Source organism: Lineus longissimus, chromosome 7, assembly GCF_910592395.1.
Source record: "Lineus longissimus chromosome 7, tnLinLong1.2, whole genome shotgun sequence".
Lineage (NCBI taxonomy): Eukaryota > Metazoa > Nemertea > Pilidiophora > Heteronemertea > Lineidae > Lineus > Lineus longissimus.
Window position 1 is genome coordinate 11,773,638 of NC_088314.1, and position 20,239 is coordinate 11,793,876.

A 20,239-nucleotide genomic window follows, 5' to 3' on the forward strand; every position below is an offset into this window, starting at 1 on the left:
GTAGTTTCAAGACCTACATGCATGCGGTCCTTTTCAACTTTATTTCAAGCTTCAATCTGCTTGAATAAAGCGCCAAAAAATTGTTTTGTGATTTAGGCTTTTTGCCCCCTGGTGGCCAAACTGTTAATCCTGCCGGACCCACACTTGGTCTATTCAGGACTCCTGAAGGGTCTAAATGGCTAATAGGGAAAATCTATCGCCTATCCGCCATAGTTTTGAAACGCGCCTGTTTAACGGACAGACAGACAGACAGACAGACGGACATTCATTCTACCATTTACTCATATGAATAGCTCAGCTTGTCAGCTGAGCTAAAAACCTGTGTGACATTTACTGTATGGTTGTTAGATGTACCCATGATATCAAATTGGTGGCAATCGGGCAAGAAGTTAAGGAATAATCACATTTTTAAGGTTTTTGGATTTTGCCCCCTGGTGGTCAAGTGGTGAATCATATTGGACCAAACTTCGGTCCCTGAGATCACCTGACTAAGGGGTAAATGTGTACCAAATTTGGTATCAATAGTCATTGCAGTTTAGAAACGTGCCATCCTTACATCCTAACGACCAATTTACACCATTTGACCTCTGTGACATTGAAAAGGAGGTCAAATCAAAAACCCGGAGGATATATGATGCACCTTTGCTAGAAGTACCTACCATATTTTTTTAAAAATTTCCCGACAACTATTAAGGGAGATATTGCATATTTTCACTTTTAACGTTTGGCCCCCTGGTGGCCAAACCATAAAACGAATCGGACCAAAACTTGGTCTCCAAGGTGTCATTACATAAGGGTACATGTGTACCAAGTTTCAACTCAATAGCTCTAATAGTTACGAAACGTGCCCTGCTAACGGACGACGGACGACGGACGCCACGGTATGGGATAAGCTCACCTCTGCTAAGAGGTGAGCTAACAAAGACACTGCTCAGATCAAAATTCCTCAAAAACTTTATACACATCAAGTGATCAAAATACAAAACATGGGCACAAATGCTACACTAGAGAAGTACACGCAAGAACCAAGACAACGGTGATTACACTGATATCTTGTGTTTAATCATGAAGTTAAAAAGGTATAGGGCTAAGGCAACAATCGTCGCTTATGGTGCTGGCTCCCTTATGGCGACGATCGTCGCCTTTGGCGCTTTAAGGGTTAACTCAGGATCTTTGGTGATGATCCTCGCCGAGTCGAAGAAACCAATCCCGGAGATGACGGAAGAATACGATCAGTACCGTATTTTGCTGCGTATAAGGCGCAGCTTTTTGACCTAAGAAAGCCATAAAATCGGGGGGGTGCGCGTTATACGAAGGTGCGTGTTATCTATGGCCTAGACCTAGGAAGCCACCGAATGATCACAAGATTTTTTCCATCAACTCATTTCTTTTGACGGCTTTTTTGGCTCGCAACCAAGTCGGCACATTTTATATTTTTGCACGAAAGAAAAATCGGGAATATCGATGCACTTTGCATAGTTCACCGATGCTAACTCGCCTGTTCTGTACGCAATACATATTAGTATCCTCATTATCATTTCAGTTACTTCTATAAATGTTTTTGAGGGTCCTTAGCGGCAATATTCAGAGCGTAGATGCGAGATAAATCCAAATCGATAAATCAGCTGATCGTGTGCCGCCATGATTTTTAAAGCCTCGCTTTGATGTTAAAACATCAAAGCGAGGCTTTTACGAAGGAAAGATAGGCAGGGGGCATCTCAGAAGTACTGCGTGTTATACGTAGGTGCGCCTTATGTCTGGATTTTGTCTACGGACTCAATGGGTGCGCTTTATACCCCGGTGCGTTTTATACGCAGCAAAATACGGTACTTATCAAGACGTCCAAATCACGATACATTCGTCCTGTGACGAAAATCTGTGTTCTTCGAAGACAATGCATCATGTTAAAGAGATTGAATCGTCTTACAACCGAGAGCAGTAGTGACATCTGTAGCGAAATTACAAACTACTGTGTGACGTCACTAGTTCCATATAAGGAAGCTTATTTACATAACTTTATAACTTTTTGTTTACTACGAGTTGAAAATTCGCGAGCAGCACGTGGATCCCCTGGGTGCTGTCAGCTGTTTCCACTATGGGTTACATAATCGGCCAGTCTTCTGTTATATAAATAAAGTCGGCGATGATAGCGGAATGCAGTTAGGACATGTTACATTGTCAATAGTAATAGAAGTGATGTTTTAGCAAAGAAAAGATGGAGAATGCAAAGAATAGTAGTACATATATATGGACTTTGAGTCGGGTGGGGACGTGGAAACCATGGAAACCAAATAACCTTAGAAAGAGGACTGATTACGATACGAACATGATAGCGATACCAGACAAAACACTGTGTATCTGATGTATGCTTTCATGAGTAACGTTACACATACCTGGGCGCATCAGTTTTCATCGGGACAGCCTACTGTATTTGGCAGCGGAAGGCTAGGCCTTGAAGACTCCAAAAAAGAACTTAGCAACATCAGATGAATATAGTAGGCCTTTCCTCTCTCCTTCGATTCCAACAGTAAGGAACGGCAGTGTAACTTATTCGTTTATCCGCAAGCGAAGAAACTAGACTAGGCAGTTTGTCGCAAAACATCCAAATACATGTAGTAATTCAGAGATTTCTGGTTGAATATCACCGGGTTGAATTCAAGTGTTCAAAGTATTTCTCAATCCATTACAGGATATCTCTAAATCTATTGACTCGAATTCTATCACACCCTTCCTACAACCAGTGAACACGCTGTTCTGAAACTAATAGGTCTGCGCAACAGTGACAATTCAAGGACTATTCCAAGGATATTATTTCAGACCAGCGCAATGTACATCATTGACTTGTTCTTCCTGCACCACCTGGAATGTTTGAATTAAAAAGTGCAATAACTTAAAAGATGATCAGTTTGATTTTTATGCGGTTTTCACACTTGTGCTTCTCATGTTATGCCCTATACCCCAAGTTAAAATTTTGATAAAAGCATTTCAGGTCACCTTTAAATACTGCACTCGAATGCCTTAGATTGGCCTAAAACGTTCACGAAAGCTAGTGTATTCGGGCCATTTTCAGCAAAGTGTGCAATTTAGAGGTAAAAAGTGTATTATCACATAAAAGCCATTTAAACAAAAATTATTTTGTTGGAAAATACATTTTTCAACTTTAAAAAAATTGTTTGGTCAAGTTTAGGTGAAAATACATCAATATGGGACGGTTTTTATGATCGAAATGTCCATTTTGTTACCCGTATTTAGTTGGGTCACTTTTACTAGAGATGATTTTTCTCACTTCTCTGTGAATCTTTTCAATACAAAACTTTATATAAGTTTTATTGTAATGTTAAGCTGCATAAAACACATTCTGCTCTCCTTTTCCCAGTTTTCTTCCAGAAATATTAGTCTGAAAACCTATGTCGCAAATTTGAGTTGGTCAATGTCTTTTTTGTTACCATCATTACAGTTTGAGGAAAATAATTAAAATAATGTTCAATAGATGTCACCAGTGTTGGTTTCTGAAAGTACCAGGATGTAAGTAATCCATTTTGGCTCCATTTTTGAAATTCAGAAAGCTGTTGGGAGGAGAAAATAGCTTGGTAAGTTTTTCAAACTGATGTGTCTCACAAATAGAACGTCTTTTTTGTTACTGCAAAACAGAGGAGGATACCAAGAAGAATCTGAAACAGTAACCTGGATGGTGTAACTGACACAGTTTGCCATAATTAAAGGCATGTTTGTGTCTACATTTTCTACAGGGTTCCCCAAAAAACTTTTGGGTGTGTCTTTCTTGTTACCATAACTTGTCTTTCTTGCTACTCTCATGGGGTAACATAAAAGACCAACTAGTAACATCAAAGACAAATTTGGGTAAAGAGGCTAGATCGTTTAACCCACTCATTCCTTTTAGTGGAGCAGGCCTAAAAAAAGAGCAAGAGAGGGGAGCTGGGTAGGTTACCAGAGGTACCTAGGTAGGTACCTACTCCTACCTACTGCCTCGGTACAGACCCTGCCCAAATTTTTACCTCTCTCCCCACAACCCACCCATAGCTACCCAAGCCAAAAGGAACCCCACTCCAGCTCCCCCTCTACCTACCTACCCGTTTGCCCTTACTAGGCCTCCCCGAATTTCACCACCCCTAGAGTCTGCCCCGCCCCTGCCAGTGCCCGACCTTTTTTTATGACAATGGGACCCCCACCCCAGACCCACTGCTGCCACCAAACTGATGAAGATGTGACATAATAGGCCCACCATAGAAATTCTGTTCTCTTCAAAACACACAGTCCCATTTCACCCTTTTTATCTAAAATATATAAAAATAAAAAAATGATTTTTTTCAGTTTGTGGCTGGGACCAGATTAGTGGTGTGAAGATGCCCCCTAAAAAAAAGACGAAGACCCAGATGATGAGGGCCCTTAGGGCCAAAAGAAAGCAAGAAGATCCACAGGCATATGCTGCATCTCTAGAAAAACAGAGAGCTTAGTAAGTAAACAAGAGGCAGTTTCATTTTCCAGGGGAGTGTATGATAGTTAGCAGGGGAGGGGCAAAAGCTGAATTTTTGCCCCTGTTTTCAGTACCGATCTGAAAAATGTCTTTCTAAAGAAATTCTCTTGCTGCCTAAAGTTGATGATTGAAGTAGGGGTTGATGTCCGTGTAGTAACTGGTGTTGATAGTGTGTCTTATTTTTCAGTAAGAATAGTTTTTCTTTTCTTCAGCTACCGCAAATGCAAGGCTGAAGGAAAGGTGAAAACAATCAGTGATCTTCAACCACGAGAACAGCGATCACTGCGACATAAATGGAGAAAAGAAAAACGTGAACAGAGAAGGGAAGCCAAACAAGCTTGTGAACGTCGGAAGGCACTCCTCACCCCTCCTTCAACCCCAGCTGGTGCTGTCACACCAGGCCAAGTTCCTTCTCACCAAAAAATTGCAGGTCGAAAGAAACTGCGGAGAGAGTCGAAAAAGGCGTACCGCACGATCAAAGCCCAGAAGGAAGAAATAAAACGACTGAAAGCAGAAATGGCAAAGCTAAGGCGAAAAAACAAAACACTTCCCATGGATACAGAAATACAGGCAAGTGGTACATGCACTCATGCTGGTGTTCCTGCATCCCCGGCAACTAAAGCTGAGCAACTTGTCAAAACAGGGGATAAAGATGAGATAAAAAAGCAGCTGACCTTTGGATTTGTTGTCCAAAGTGGAATCAAGAATAACAGAAATGAAGGTAACTCCAGGAGTAGGAAAAAGAAGAATGTTATTGTTGACTGTGCAAAGAAACTCTTGAAAAAGTATCGCATGATTGAAAAGGCGGAAAAGGAACTGTCAGTGTCAAGGCGACAGCTCCGAAAAAGAAGAAATGAAATCAATGAATCATTACATTTGAATGAGGGACACCTCAAACCCCCTTCTGCCATCACTAAACTGGTCATTGATTTTTTCCATAGGGATGATGTTAGTAGGCCTGCATCTGGCAAAAGGGAAACAATTACACTAAAGAAGGAGAAAAGACAAAAGCGCTACCAGTGTGACACGCTGAAAAACTTGAGGTTTAAGTTTCTTGCAGAAAACCCGAATCTCTGCATTTCGTACACATCTTTCACAAGGCTACGGCCTTTTTATGTGGTACCTCCAAATTTGAAAGCAAGGAATACCACAGCTTGTAAATTGCATGCAAACTGCGAGCTGCTAGCCAACAAGCTCTGGCAGTTGAAAATTCTGAAAACTGACAACATCCATGACATTGTCGAATCTATTGTCTGTTCTCCTTCTGAGCTCAAATGCATGTATTTGAAATGTGAAAGCTGTAAAGATGGAATGAGGAACATCTACACTGACCTAGTACCTCAGTCATTTCCTGATCCCATTGATTATTATCAATGGCAAAGCAAGACAGAAATACGATCCACCACCAAGGGTCAGGAAATCAGTGTGAATGTTCACTGTAAGGATTTGCTGCATGATACTGTTAAAAATGTATGTGATTTATTTGAAACGAAGCTCAAGGAACTCATGCCTCATCAGTTTAGGGTGCACCACCAGTACAGTCAGATCAGGAATCTCAGAAGTTCAATTACACCTGATGAGTGTGTGCTTCAGGTTGATTTCTCTGAAAATTATGAATGTAAACTGTCGAAGGAAATAATGAGCATGCACTTTGGTGCTTCAAAAAGACAAATTTCATTGCATACCTGTCATGTAGCATTTCATAATTCAGTCAAGTGTTATTGTACACTGAGTTCTGACACACGACATGGGGCAGCCCCAATTTGGGCCCCATTTGAATCCAGTCCTCAATGACATTAGGGCAAGAGGTGTTAAGAAACTTCACTTTGTATCTGACGGACCAACCAGTCAATACAGAAATAGAACAAATTTCTGTCTACTGAGTAACATTCCATTCCATCTTGGATTCATATTTGTTTCATGGAACTTCCTAGAGAGTGGTCATGGCAAGGGTCCGGCAGATGGTGTTGGGGCAACCATTAAAAATGCTGCAGATCGTGCGGTAGCATATGGTAGGGATGTATCAGACCTGGAAAGCATGCTCAAAGAGTTAGATGGTAATTTGAATGTCAAGTTGTTTGTTGTCACTACAGAAGACATGTCTGGTGTTGAGTCAAGTTTAGATGGAATTGAGAATGAGATCAAATCTGTCAAAGGAACCCTTAAAATACACCAAATTCATGTCGCATCTCCTGGTTGCTTCAGACATCGCACCCTGTCGTGTTACTGCAAGGGGTCTTGTGGTGTATGTACCTGCCATTCACCTGAACAAATTGAGTTCCCAATAATTCCAAACAGCAGCCAGCATAGCTCAACAGCAATAGAAAAGATAGAAGCCCAGCTTAGTATGGTGCAGAAGAATCTGTTTGAGAAGCGTTTGATAGAAGGGTTTGATGTTGTGGTTGATGACCTTTCCACTTTGTCTCCAGAACAACAGCAGGAATATATGCTGTGGAAGGTTTGGCGTAGTGAAAAGGGCAACAACCACTGCACTGAAGTACCTGAGAATATTGAGACAACAGTAGTGAGTGAAGAAAAAGAGCCCAGTCATGCCAGTGAGTTAAGACTAGAAGAACAGAATTTCTATGCGGTCCTTTTCACACGGGGGCAAACCCGCAATTTCTACATTGGGAGGCTTATTGACATTTTGATTGATGAAGAAAATGTCAAAATCAAATTCCTGGAGCGTGTTGGCAGTCGCACCCAGCATACCTATGACTGGCCAAGGAGAGATGATATTTTGACAGTTGAAAAAAAGTTCATAATTGATAAGGTAGTATTTGATGGCCCCCCACCTTTCACTCTTGACAGTGAATTAGCCACTGCTCTAACAAAGATGATGCTATCGATGGGAAAAGAAGCTATGAAACTGAGCCTGAGGTGTCGTACGATCATTGCATTGATGTAGAGTAGTTTCCAAGTTTTTCTGAACATGTTTAGTCTTTTATACTGTTCATGCTTAGTATAGTTCTTGTTCCTTTTTACTATACACTGATATTGCTCTAAAACTGGTCAGACGTGTGACAGAGAGAAGAGGCAATTTTTTTTAACCTGTTGATAAAAATAGTTTTAACTGTTATTTGGTTTTGTTTGGTTCATTGAAGAACTTGTTTTATTTTTTAAAAGGGTTTTTTTCTATTGTTAATTGTTATGTGAACTTTGGAAGTTGAAAATATTTTAAAACTTGTTAAATAAAAATTTATTAAAACGTCATTGTCATAGTTTGTCCTTCTTGTTACCATAATATGTCTTTTTTGTTACTCGACAGACATAACGCATTTCCCCTTTAACAATTCAATATCTGTTCCTGAAACAAAGTGCAGTTTATCAGAAGCAATGTTTCTGAAATAGATGAAAGTTATTATTTCAGTTTTAACTATTTTAAGCATTTCGACCAAAAAATCATGGTAACAACAAAGACATGTCTTTCCTGTTACTTCGGTAACAAAAAAGACAACACATGAAATTTAAAAATGCATTTTCTTGTAATTAAGAATTGTTCTTGCTTTGCAACTTATTTAGTGTTCTTAGAAATTCACTAAATAAGCAAAATCAGGCCAAATTATCAGGAAAAAATAGGTTTGATTTCTGAAAAGTGTCTTTTATGTTACCGGTACACTTTGCTGAAAATCGCCCATTCCTGAAGTCACGTGATTGTACGAGAAACTGAGCTGAGCAACAACAATACTAACTCCAGGTCGAGAGAGAGCTGGAGTCATTAATATTTACCATTAGCTGCATGATTACTGTGAATTAATTGCAACAAAAACCTGTCATCAGGATTAAATGACAGCCACGTGGATTTGTTTATATGATGGTACTATTTTTAGCAGGTGGCAAAATATCATATTACAATTACAAGAATTTATTTTTGTATGTTCGTGTCAAATATCTTCATTTATGTCTACCATAAAACCTGTTCTCAATTTAAAACATATTTGGTGGGTCACAAAATGTTTTTGCCATACATGTAGAATCAGTAGTGACACGTAACGGCCAACTTGACGGGTCAGAGGTCAGATATACTACGTCACCCCCGCGGCATGTGACGGGTGTACCAGGGGCTACGGGGGCAGCCATTTTGAAATGCTAATCAAGTAGTCCCAGGTTGGAGAGGTTGTATATGAATTCGAAAATGGAACGGGCTGTCGACTATTGTGGAGGTGTTCAATACATGCTCTAAAAATATAACATGTTTGCAAGTACAACGAAGTGTCCGAAAACAGTTAATCTTTAACCTATCAACCTGTCGACCATTGGCATTGATGGCTAACAGGAAAAAATGGTATGGTTTAACTTTCAGCAGATTGGGGAGGATTCATTATTTTAGTAGTAATGCGTGTAATCTGTGGCCAAATTTTGTTATTTTAATTCCGTGATAGTATAAAAGTGGGCACATCGGAGACGTTGCCGGGAATGTGCTCCCCTCGTTTAACCCTTTCAGTGCGTAGGTACGGCGGGTGCCGTTACCAAAAACATGTCATAAAACTGCCCCCTCTAAAACCAGTTAAGTAAAAAACACAACTGCGATCTGCGAAACAACTGCAGAACTAGTTATTGGAACGCTATTGGAGAGACTTGTTGATCTTTTCAGTTCAATTTTTTTTACATAGGGGTCACTGGCATAAAATAAGCGGAAGCAACCAAAAAAGCCTAATTTGGCTCTTGCACTATAGGGTAAAAAATTCTTAGCACTGCACTCTTATCTCAGCTGCATTATAGACACTAGCATATACCCATGGAGCGGGCAAAGTTGAAATGTAATATACATTAGTTAAATGGGCACGATGATTGAACTACATTAAATTTCTAACGTTACTGAAGTTTTATTAAAGGTTTAAAAACACGCAATGAACTGCATTTAGGGACTTATTGCTGCTATCTACATGCAACCCCCAATAGATTGATTGGAGTACGCTATTTTACACAATGCATTGAGACCAGTGACAGCAGGTCCTGTTCCAAATAAGGCCCTCACATATTAGGCATATCACCTACCCACTCCCTTACCCAATGCCACTGTCGGATCAAAGCCAGGTGCATGGAGAGATGCAGAACACAATTCAAACTGACAACATCAGTCAGTAAAGAATAAATCAAAGAGCAAGCGCTGGCCACTGTACATATTTTGTCCATCCTGGCATAACTGTTTCTCGAATAGAACTAAAATAGAATAGGCTAATCATTAATCTCCCTGCTAATACACTGCACCATGGACCAGGTTGTGTAGCACTACATACGTGCTGGAAGCTAATACTGATGTGGCAGGGAGAATATGCGTGAAGTTTGTGTATGCTTTTGAGAATGAGCGGAGCTCTCCAGTCGACGTGCTCTCTGAAAAGTTGTTATTTATTCTAAAACCACCAAGATATTCGACGTATGACACCCTCAGTGACACTCTTACTTATGATCCACACCTACGAAACCAAAAGTTGCAAGAATTCGACGCATTTTCGAGGCCCAATTTTGAAACAAAAATCGCCTCCTATTTAGCGGCCACAACGCGCATTATAGTATAGATGGCCCGTTGATAGTGGGTCAAAGCATGTCAGATATTGCATATTGTTGCATCACCTAGAGTTTAGTTGCCAGAAGCTCCATCTGTTTTGGATAACCCAGGGCCACGGGTAGCGAGAGATCAGCACTTTCTCACGATCGAAGTTTATTTTGATGTCTGTAACATATACCTTGCTTGTGCTGCATTTGTGTGAGAATAAAGATATGGTTCAGTGAACAAGTTGGTATGAAACCATTGTGTTAGGTTCGCCATCAAATCTGCGGCCGCTGCAACTCCAATTTAGTAAATGATTAAGAAACATCTTGCCCTTTAGGAAAAATCACCGAATTTCTAAGATGCCAACGAAAGAGCCCCTAAAGTCTTCTAACAATCATAAATGTTCTAAAATTATACGTGTAATGGACAGATGGTGATCCAATGATTCCGAAAATATGAAATTAAGTTGTAAAAAGTTTATTCAAGATTGACCAATCCTTCATTTAATATTGAGGACATTGACGAAAAGCAAGACATTTTTAGAGCTGCATTGAACATCTGAGTAACGTTGTTGCTGTCGCCAAGAAAGCTGTACAAATAGTCCAATGGCAATGTACCAATGAGCACTGCCACTGGTCCATTGAAATGGAGATGCAAGGCCCAATCTGGGAAACGTTGCCCCACTATGTCTATAACTATAACTTCAGGGGCTCTTTCATTAACATCTTTAAGATTCTGTGATTTGACCGAACATCAACGATGCGTTCAAATCTCATGTCACACACGACATTATGTCATGAAGGTCATGTCATGATCGATGATGACATCTCAACTCGATCGAACAGTATTCTATCAAAAGTACCCAAGAGCAAACCAACGATCCGTTCAATTTGAAGTTCAATGCATACATTATAATTTTGGCGGCAGCGATTCTCACAACGATCCCTAATGCATTTTACATAGAAACTACTGGCTATTATGACGACGACCATTTTCATCTTTGAGCCTTAATCCTAACCCTAGGCCTAACGCTGGCTTATTATAAACAGCGAGATGAGTCATCATTATTTGTGCCACAAGATTTCTACTTCCCTGGACAATGAAAATCAATCACCTTTTCTGATGCTGCTGTCCACTTCTCCAATCAATGATACTGATAGAAGGGCCGAAGACAATACAAGGCTACATGCAACTGCATGTTCATCTTGACCACAAAGGTTTTTGAATCTTATCAAGATACTCTAGTCGAATGAACCATAGACGTATATTGGCTGAGACAATCGGATTTACGCCATATATACGTCGATGCAAGGATATCAGAAATACCGCGTAGATGAAAGCACGTGGAAATGTACATTTGCATATCAAAGAACCCGGAAAAACGCTACGACTATGTGCAAATTTTATCAAAAGTGAACATGTATCTACAGAATCTACCAAATTTTCTTTATGTAGCTGTACAGTGTTTATATGCACCAAATTCGAAATCAACTAAGAAATAAAGTGAAAATCGCAAAGCCGGCATCTTCCACCGTCAATATTATTGTCACGTGCAGTAATCAATTTCCACACCAGAGAGTCGTTCTTTACCCAAGTCTTTCACCCCTGGCAGCACTATGTGAGGAGGTGACCGATAACGATTGAATAAAAACAAAAATTAAATCAAATTTCTCAATAGGGTCATTCCATTGGTGATTGATAATATTCTTTTGTAATTGCAGAAAGATAAAAAGCTATATCGTGATGCTCTTTTTTTGTCACGGCAATTTTGATGATGTTAAAAAGTGCGCCATTTTGCACAAAATGACGCCGTTGTTGTCAGCGGTTTACACATGTAACAGTCATGCAATGACATGTTTTCGCGAGGAGATGTAATCTCATGTTATGGTTTAAGCGCATGCACTGTGTTTATTACGTACTCGATTCGACTACGTCTTTTCTGACTAATGGCTGCTGATGAGAGAGTTAAGACGGTAAAAGAAGCTTCTTTGAAGTATTTTTTTCTTTTATCGTCTTAAGTTTTAAGACTAGATATACTCCGGCTATGTTTAAAAGGGAGTATAATACTGTGAGGTTCAGGATGCTGCTGGGTCATCCTATTTTGCGTCAAGTGGCGACCAGTGGCGTCCAACGCGAAATAATAAGCGCGCAGCAAGTATGGTTAACGTACATGACGTATCCAATGTAAACAATGTTTCTCAAGTCCATGGCTTCGATTCAAATGGCTTAAATTTGACTTAAAATGGCCGCCAAAAGACATAAACGCGCGAATGAAGCAACTCGACTATTCTGAGCTCCGACTCCGAGAGAGGACCACGAGAATATTCACACTGTTTTTTAATCAAACTTCAATTTCAGGGGGGTTCAGGGGGTTTACCCCCCGACATATTTGTTTTGATTTTTGATACTTTAGTAATAATATCCAAAAGATGCTTAAAATGGATATAATCCCGAATTGATGAAGCCAAAGACGGGCAGGCATTTCGAGAAAAAAATTTTTATTTTGAGATTTCATTCAATAAACCTTTTGAACGAATTCCACATGGGCTGTGGTGGGATCCGAAGACACCTTAAGGAGGAATGTATGTTTTTATGGGGTACCATTGGTTTTGCAGATCTGGTTTTTTCTAACGAATAATCAATATTCACTAGCAGGCTTTTTATGCTCCCACCCAGGTATGAAGAGGGTTCAATGTTCCTCAGGTTCTTTGTTCATCAGTCTGGTGTTCCTCAAGAGTCAAGTGTCTTCCAGTCTCTTGGCCTGCAAAAACCCTTTCAAACCAATTTTTTATGCATTAACCATTCGGCAACATGTTGGTAGGGGAAAAACCTGATCCCTGACCCCTTGAATTGGTTGCCCAGGTACGACCAAAAGCAATTGTCTCAAGAAAGCCACCAGTACGACCTCTTGGTAGTCTTGCCAATATCATACCAGTGAAAAGGAACGGTAATGATGGTTGAGGGTTGGAGTTAGGGTACCATCAAAGGAGTACCTCTTCCTCGCTCTGGGTTAAACGTGCCAAAGGACTGCACCATCATGAAGGTTTGGGGGTTCCACTCGAGCGCCCCCGGGGTAAGCAGCTCGGAAGGACTTATTGAGAGGCCAATAGGGGGTTTGAGGGGCCTTTCCCCCAATGCACTGGCTAAAACATGTCAGAAGGACAGGGGTTGGGCTCTCCAGTCCATGTCGACAGTTGCGCGAGTTCAATAGAGCTTGCACTTTACATTAGAATCTGCCAGAGTCCCAGACTACAATAGTCCGGACACCTTTCGGGGGGGGGGGGGGGGGTTTGGGGGGTTTCCCCCCAACCTAAAGGCGCTGCACGCTTACTAGGGCACTGCACTGATAATATCAGGGTGTATATGGTTGGTTAGCCATATGGTTAAATATGTTTTCAAGCTCCTAAAACACTTTCAATAAACAAGATTTAGAAGTTTGGTGGAGTTTGCAAACATAGTTTTGAATAATAATCACCAGAAAACGATATTAGTATGCGTCCAGCAAAAGTACTGGACGCCATGTTTGTTTTAGCTGCCGTTCCTTGGGTTTATAGAAAAAGCGGAATCGGGATCTGACATCAGGTTGGCACATGCCTTACATGGAGATGATGGATGATTATTCAATACTGGGTTTGCAAACTCCACCAAACTTCTAAATCTTGTTTATTGAAAGTGTTTTAGGAGCTTGAAAACATTTTTAACCATTTACACCCTATTATTTCGCGTTGGATGCCACTGGTCGCCACTGGACGCAATTTAGGATGACCGATGCTGCTTGTAATGTAGGCGTAGCAATTATTTTTTCATTACGCCAGGTGGCACAAGTCACCGTAAACATAATTGACCGATAACACAGGGCATGCACCTGGTGAACGTCTGGTCATCCTTAAAGATAGCGGTGAGATAGTCTGATCATATAGCACAGCGGAGTCTATTTGATTCAATGGGCTATAATCAAAACAACAAGGATACCTCCCTACTTCCGTCTCGGTCTCATAGATGTTCGCCATTTCACTTTCAGGTTCCATTTTAGCAAAACATTCTGTGGCGCATGGTTCTCTCACCGAGGTTGGCATCTCGCGGTTTATAATAAGCTAACCCTGACCCTAGCACACAATACATTGCATAGCACTATCAAACTTAACCCTAACCCTTCACTGAATTGCGGATGGCCTGCCTGATCCTCTAAAAGTTGCATAAATCCTAATTTACGACTATAATAATCGTAAGAATAGACAATTTGTATAATTTTTCTGATCACTATACTTACCGAGTATTTGGTGAGAATTTACGAAAAAATGACCAAGTTTTTATGACCGCGGAGGCTGCCATGCTTCGTTAAGTTGGTAGATGCTAAATGCAATCACCTACAGTACCCGCCTCGTTTTGAAATTAACTCAATGACGTCACTAATCTATTCTTGGGCTGAGGGTTTTCCGATGGGATAATTTATTTTTAACTTTTGACACGTGTTTGCTTGATCTGTATTTATAGATAGTAATAACATTAGTTTGTCATTTCTCCACATAAATGAGAGTTACTTTCTGCCATTTGTTGTCAATTTTTTTCTGATAATTTTTTAATCCCCAATCTAGTGCAGAGGGACCTCAGGTAGTGTAGGGGGAAACCAGAGCACCTGGAGGGAACCCTGAACATAAATCCCATGGCTCAAATCAGCTATTAGCAGATAGATATTTCTAATGTGCCACGCCCCTTTTACCTTCAGAGGTTACTAGGACATGTAGGTTGGTCCAGGTTGGTAGGGACCCGGCAGGGGGTGGGGGTGGGGGTGGGTACGACGTCTGCATCCAGCACTATCCAGTAATTCAAGCATCATCCAAGGTGCAAGATCATGGTACCAGATCAATGGAGGATTAATGAGTGAAGTTCAGTTAATGTAGCTCTTTTAGCTCCAGGGCAATCCTGGGCCGCCGAGTTCAGGTGTTCTTCTTGTCCTTCTCCTTGGACTAGGGGGGAGTAACAGCCCGTAGGCCTACTGATTTCCTCAGGATGCTGCAGGGCAAAAACATTTTTTTCTAGTTTATCTTTAGGTGCCAAAATCTTTCAATTATACTAGAATACTGGGTTGGTTGTTCCACGTAACACTAGTTCCAACACCGTTATAAACAGTCCCAAGTTTCTGTGTTGCAAGGGAGATTAGATTGGCACCTCAAGATGACAGGGCAGGGACAATATTTTCTTGCCCTGGAAAGAAGTTGAACTGACAATAACATGAATAATATTGTGAGATACCTTTTTATTTCAAGCTCCAGGCAAGAACAGTGCCCAATGAGAAAGACACAACTGAGGCACAATATTGATTACATGTAATGCAGTTCTTACACCTTCGAGAATGCAAAATTCAATGCATATATTCATAAGGACAACATAGTTTTATACAATACTAGTTACTAATATTCGTTGACAGAGTACAGAATCGAAAGAACTCTCTAGTATTATCCTGGAAGAACTGATTACAACAATCACTGATAAAAATGCAATGAATCCAAGGTGTCATGAACAACGAAAACCAATATTGGAACTGCGCAATAACTTTACAATACATTATATTTCCTGATCTTCTCAAGAATTAGTCCTCTGAACTGACGCTGGTCTAGATGCTGTGTAACAGACCATTGCAAGCCTAATTGGTGGGCAAACCAGCACACATACACACCACAACTAGAACCGTCACTCTGCGTGGAGTGCGGAGGACATGACAGTGCCACACTCTGTATGCCAAACTTCTCTTTGGCCACCCTGGCCATCATTCTTAGGGCAATGATGGCTTTCACACTATTAACACCTGTTGTTCCATCAACAATTTTTTGGGATGGATCCATATAAATGACCACCCTATTCACAATGTCAAGACACACCATCACCCAGTGACCACCACTAGAATTCCACGGCGCAATGATGAGAGTTTTTCCCGCCAAGTTTTCTTTCTCTTCCGTGAACAATGAACCAATACTGGAACCTTTTTCAATGATGAGCATTGAACAAGAGGAGATATATAGTAAGTTCTGGTTTTCACGACACAAGCAATTGAAATAGGCATTGAGTATTTCGTCATATAGCCAACCTTCCCTGAAGACTGGGTCCATTGCTTTCAGTGCCAGAAGTTTCCCTTTTGGGAGTTCAGAACAAAGCGAGTGTAGCTGAAGTGAAGTGATACTGTGAGGAGCAATTTTCACAACAGTTTTGTTCAAAGAGTGCACGGCTGGCACTGATGGCTTTGCGGACACGTTTGGCTTGGAGAACACAGTTGGCTTGGCAAACACTTGCGACTCAGATTGCTTTGAGGGTTCGGATGGCTTGGATTTGAAGGGGACAGATAACTTGGAGAACATGGATGGCTCAGACGAGACGAATTCGTTGGGCGACACGGATGGCTTGGAGGATACGGGTGTCTCTAATGACACAGATGGCATGGAGGGCATAGCTGGTGTGAGCGGCATCTCGTGACTTCCTGCGCAATCACACACGCGTTTTGACGATGCATTGTCCGTTTTTCTTTTTCGAGGTATTTTTAAGTCCACTGGCACATTGACTTGAAAGTTCGTCTTCATCAGATTTGCCCTTTTACCTACGCGCCCTGAAAAATTGTTTTTTCTTTTCAAAGCTGATGGGATGTTTGGTAGTTTGGTGGTTGCCAGCTTTTGGATGGGTTTTTTTTGGTGGTCTGTTTTGAAGAATTTAGCACAGTCAAGCCACAAGGAGGATACCGCGGTGACGTCACGGCTTTTCCAAGATGGCGCTGCATATTGTAAACAAACTCGATCCACAGCCAAGGGAAAATCAAGTCATCAAAAAAGTTAGATTTTTCGCATCAAATCAGAGTTATTAGTACTTTTCTGCTATGAAATAAGTCTTCAGACAATAAGCTATCATTTGAATAATGAAAAGTGCTGTTTTGATGGGGAAAAATAGGTTTTTTAAACCAAATAGCCGGGCACCGATCTTCCAAAATTAGCGATGGTTTAAAACAGTCTCCCAGATATGGGGCAATCTCTTCATTATTAGTATGGGATTTGGAGGCATGTTTACAGATTTTACAAGTTCGAGACCTGTAAGACCTAAAACTCGCATAGATCCCCATAGATCCCCTCTATTTGTCGAGTTAGCGCCCCTGTAAGATCATGCATTTTCGGACACTAGAACGAAATCTTCCTGCGGATATCGCGGTTTCGGTGATGATTTAAGGAGAAATTGACTGTTCTTAGAGTTGTATGGGACAGAAATGAGTTCATACTTCATGAATACATGAATATATTTTGATATGGGCGGGCTTCTAAGTCAAAACAATAACAAACTCAACTGCATCTCTACTGTATATTGCGTAGTGCATTGCCTAGTGTATTTCGTAGTGTATTTTAGCGGAGACATTATTTCCGCACTTTGGCCACGCCAAACGTCTTTTTTATTCGTGGAAGTTAATCTGCTCTGTAAATATTATTTTACACAGGAAGAATCCATACTAGGTATTGCAATATTTCATGTCTATTGGTGTTTTTGTGTACAGGAGCGCACCAGACAGTGAGACGTGGAGTTGTGTTCAGTGCTGCTGCTGTCAGTAGACTGAATCTGATTGGCCATAGCGATCAGTAATATGGGTCGGGATCACGTGATGTGACGTCACCGCGGTATCCTCCTTGGTCAAGCCAGAATCAATATCACAACCAGCCTTCAGGCGATCGAGTTGTTCTTGGAGCACTGCCTGGAAATTGTTCAAGTCCTCCTCATCAGTAACGTCATACACCATATTCTTCAGTGTTGAAAGGTACTCCACACATTTTGAGACAGTCGTCCTCTTCGGGTAAGTCTTTAATGGAATTTGAGGCAACACTTCAACTTCACAATCACTGTTTTCGTTTGTCACGGAAGAAGAATCAGATGGTTGAGGAGAAACAGACGGTATCGGTTATACTGATTCGGATACAGCCGCAACCTCTTCTTTCGACCTAAATATGACATGATTGTCAATACTTAGGAATGGCGAATTCATGTACCAGGCTGGTAAGGAATTCCATGCGTAACCTTTATCAGCATTCCAAATAGCAAAAAAATGCTTGCAGGGCCAGAAAGTCAAGGCAAAGTCAGGACAGGTGCATGATGGAGACTCAGAGTCCATCCCATGGTTAACTTCATAGCAGTTTCTACCATCCTCACTTATCACTCTGAATTTTCCTGGTTCACTGGGCTGGTCACCAACACCTGATGAATTGGTATAGCGTTTCTTGCAATGCTCAATAAACTGCTTGGGTCGCTCATGAAGGAAACGTGGCAGCACGTCTTCCTTGTACCCCCTGTACTCTGACGAGGACACACTGTTCATATCAATGTAGCTGAAAATAGAAAGAAATCCAATCGTCATGAAATAAACCAATCAAGAGCTCATTGTCGAATTCATCCTCCAACAGCTTTGAACACCTTGATGTGTGTGAGCATTGGTAAGTGTATCAGGAAGCAGTGTCTTCGAAATCCCGCTGGGTTATTTCTGTATTTATGTCATAATAATAGATAATAACTAGCAAGTCACAGTATCTTCTGGGAATTTGGACCCTGATAAATTATGATTGAACTCAAATGAGACTTTTGTCAATTGGCAACTGAACAAAAACCATGACCGGGTGGGCGTAAAAGACATGGACAGAAATTTACAATGACATCACACAAAGACCAAAGCATAGCAACCAACACCAAAGCATAGCAACCAAAGACCAATGCACAGACAAGAGGATGCATACACGTGCACAACACGTCGATAAAATGTGCATGATAACATCTTCAATAAAATACCTTTTCAAATTGCTGAGACTGGAATGCAAAAAGAATATATTAAAGTGTTGTTGATCTGCCATTACATTTATCACTCATGCGATATATCATTATCTGCACCCCTGCAAATTACTATTGGGCTCAAAAATGACTTACTGCTCAAGTCTCTCCGGTAGAAACTCCTTGATCAATGTGGTCAACATCTTTGACAGCGACTTCTCACTATAGTGCTTCAGATATGTGTGTTTGAACAGTTTATTTTGTCGCTCCAGACCATTGTTTGTTCGAACCTGAACCAAGAATCGACCATTCTGGAAAGCCTGTACCCATCTCTGAAATAGTGAGAACAAAGATTCAATACACAGACAAGCTGGAAGCATCCTCCTATATTGCCACGTCTAAAATAAAAGATTCAGTAAACACTTAAGTTTCAATCATGTGTGAAAACGACATCATAATTTTTGTTGTTGCCCGAGTACCTGGTACTGATCACATCCCCTCTCATAAAAAGAATTTGATCAACGGATAGCGCAACCAAAATGGGTGCCATTTTTGTTTTAACTTACCTCTGACACAGACACAGACAGCCATTGTTTCGAAAACCAAGATTGGAAAGCATCCGCTGTTTTCCAAATTTCAGTTGACTGCAACTTCTTCACATTTTATGGCTATATGCGTGTAGTCTAGTATAGTAGCCTATAATTTAGGGTACTGGTAGGCTATAACTGCCTTCATACATAACATGCATGAGTATATAATTAGTTTAGCATGTATGGTGCTGCTCCCCAATTTCGAGTCATCCCCAATTTCGCGAAAACCCGTTTTTTCCCGTTTTCTCGCGCGTCACTTCGTTTCCAGAGAAGAAATTTTCTGATTTTTGATTTTCATTTCGTTCCGCAAAGAAAGCGCCCAAAATGCGTCCTAAACAGGCAAGCAATTCTCTAATTACGTTCAAAACACTGGGTCAATACCTAGGATCATGCACACGACACAGAAACACAACAATCAGTCGCGCATGCGCAATACCCGCGAAAATGGGGGAGCCGCTTCGGATTTGTTTTGGTCTGCATCGATCTTTCAGTGAGCGTTTTCAAGATTAATTCATGCTTAAAACATCCACGCAGCACCCCAGATATTTCGTTATTGATCTCAAATTTCGTAATAAATAAGCTTTTGCGTGTATGGAATCGCTGGAAGCTAGTAAATCTGCACTTAGTGATAAGACCCGCGAAAACTGGCTCCTACATGATATATTAGGCCTACATACACTATACTATAGTGTATTATTCACAATGTGATCTTATTTCTGTTCCTGAAAAGTTGTTTTCAGTGTATTTTCTCCTTGAAATCGATCACTTCAGGTACTATTACTGTGCATACCTAGCTAAATTAGTGTCTAGTTTCGTCTCTGATGACATTTATTTCGTAAAAATCGCTGTTTTTTTCTAAAAAGGTGTTTTTGTGGTCAT

At 40.8% G+C, this 20,239-nt stretch overlaps 2 protein-coding genes across 5 annotated transcripts in view; both read right to left on the minus strand.

Annotated features, from left to right (window-relative positions):
* LOC135490654 (NADH dehydrogenase [ubiquinone] 1 alpha subcomplex assembly factor 3-like) overlaps nt 1-14,338 on the minus strand; it is a 177,221-nt gene extending 162,883 nt beyond the window's left edge. For all 4 annotated transcript variants that reach the window (XM_064775963.1, XM_064775964.1, XM_064775965.1 and 1 more), the window contains exon 1: nt 14,260-14,338. In XM_064775963.1, the coding sequence (XP_064632033.1) occupies nt 14,260-14,321 (62 nt within the window). In that variant the 5' untranslated portion in view covers nt 14,322-14,338. The remainder of the gene's footprint in view (nt 1-14,259) is intronic.
* Nucleotides 14,339-17,910: 3,572 nt separating this feature from the next.
* On the minus strand, nt 17,911-19,842 carry LOC135490656 (uncharacterized). The gene is made up of 3 exons (XM_064775969.1): nt 18,927-19,842; nt 18,792-18,809; nt 17,911-18,337 (listed from the first exon to the last, which is right to left on the minus strand). Exons 1-3 carry the CDS (start codon nt 19,148-19,150, stop codon nt 17,914-17,916), a joined length of 666 nt encoding a protein of 221 aa, XP_064632039.1. The 5' UTR covers nt 19,151-19,842; the 3' UTR covers nt 17,911-17,913.
* Between the last annotated feature and the right edge of the window lie 397 nt (nt 19,843-20,239).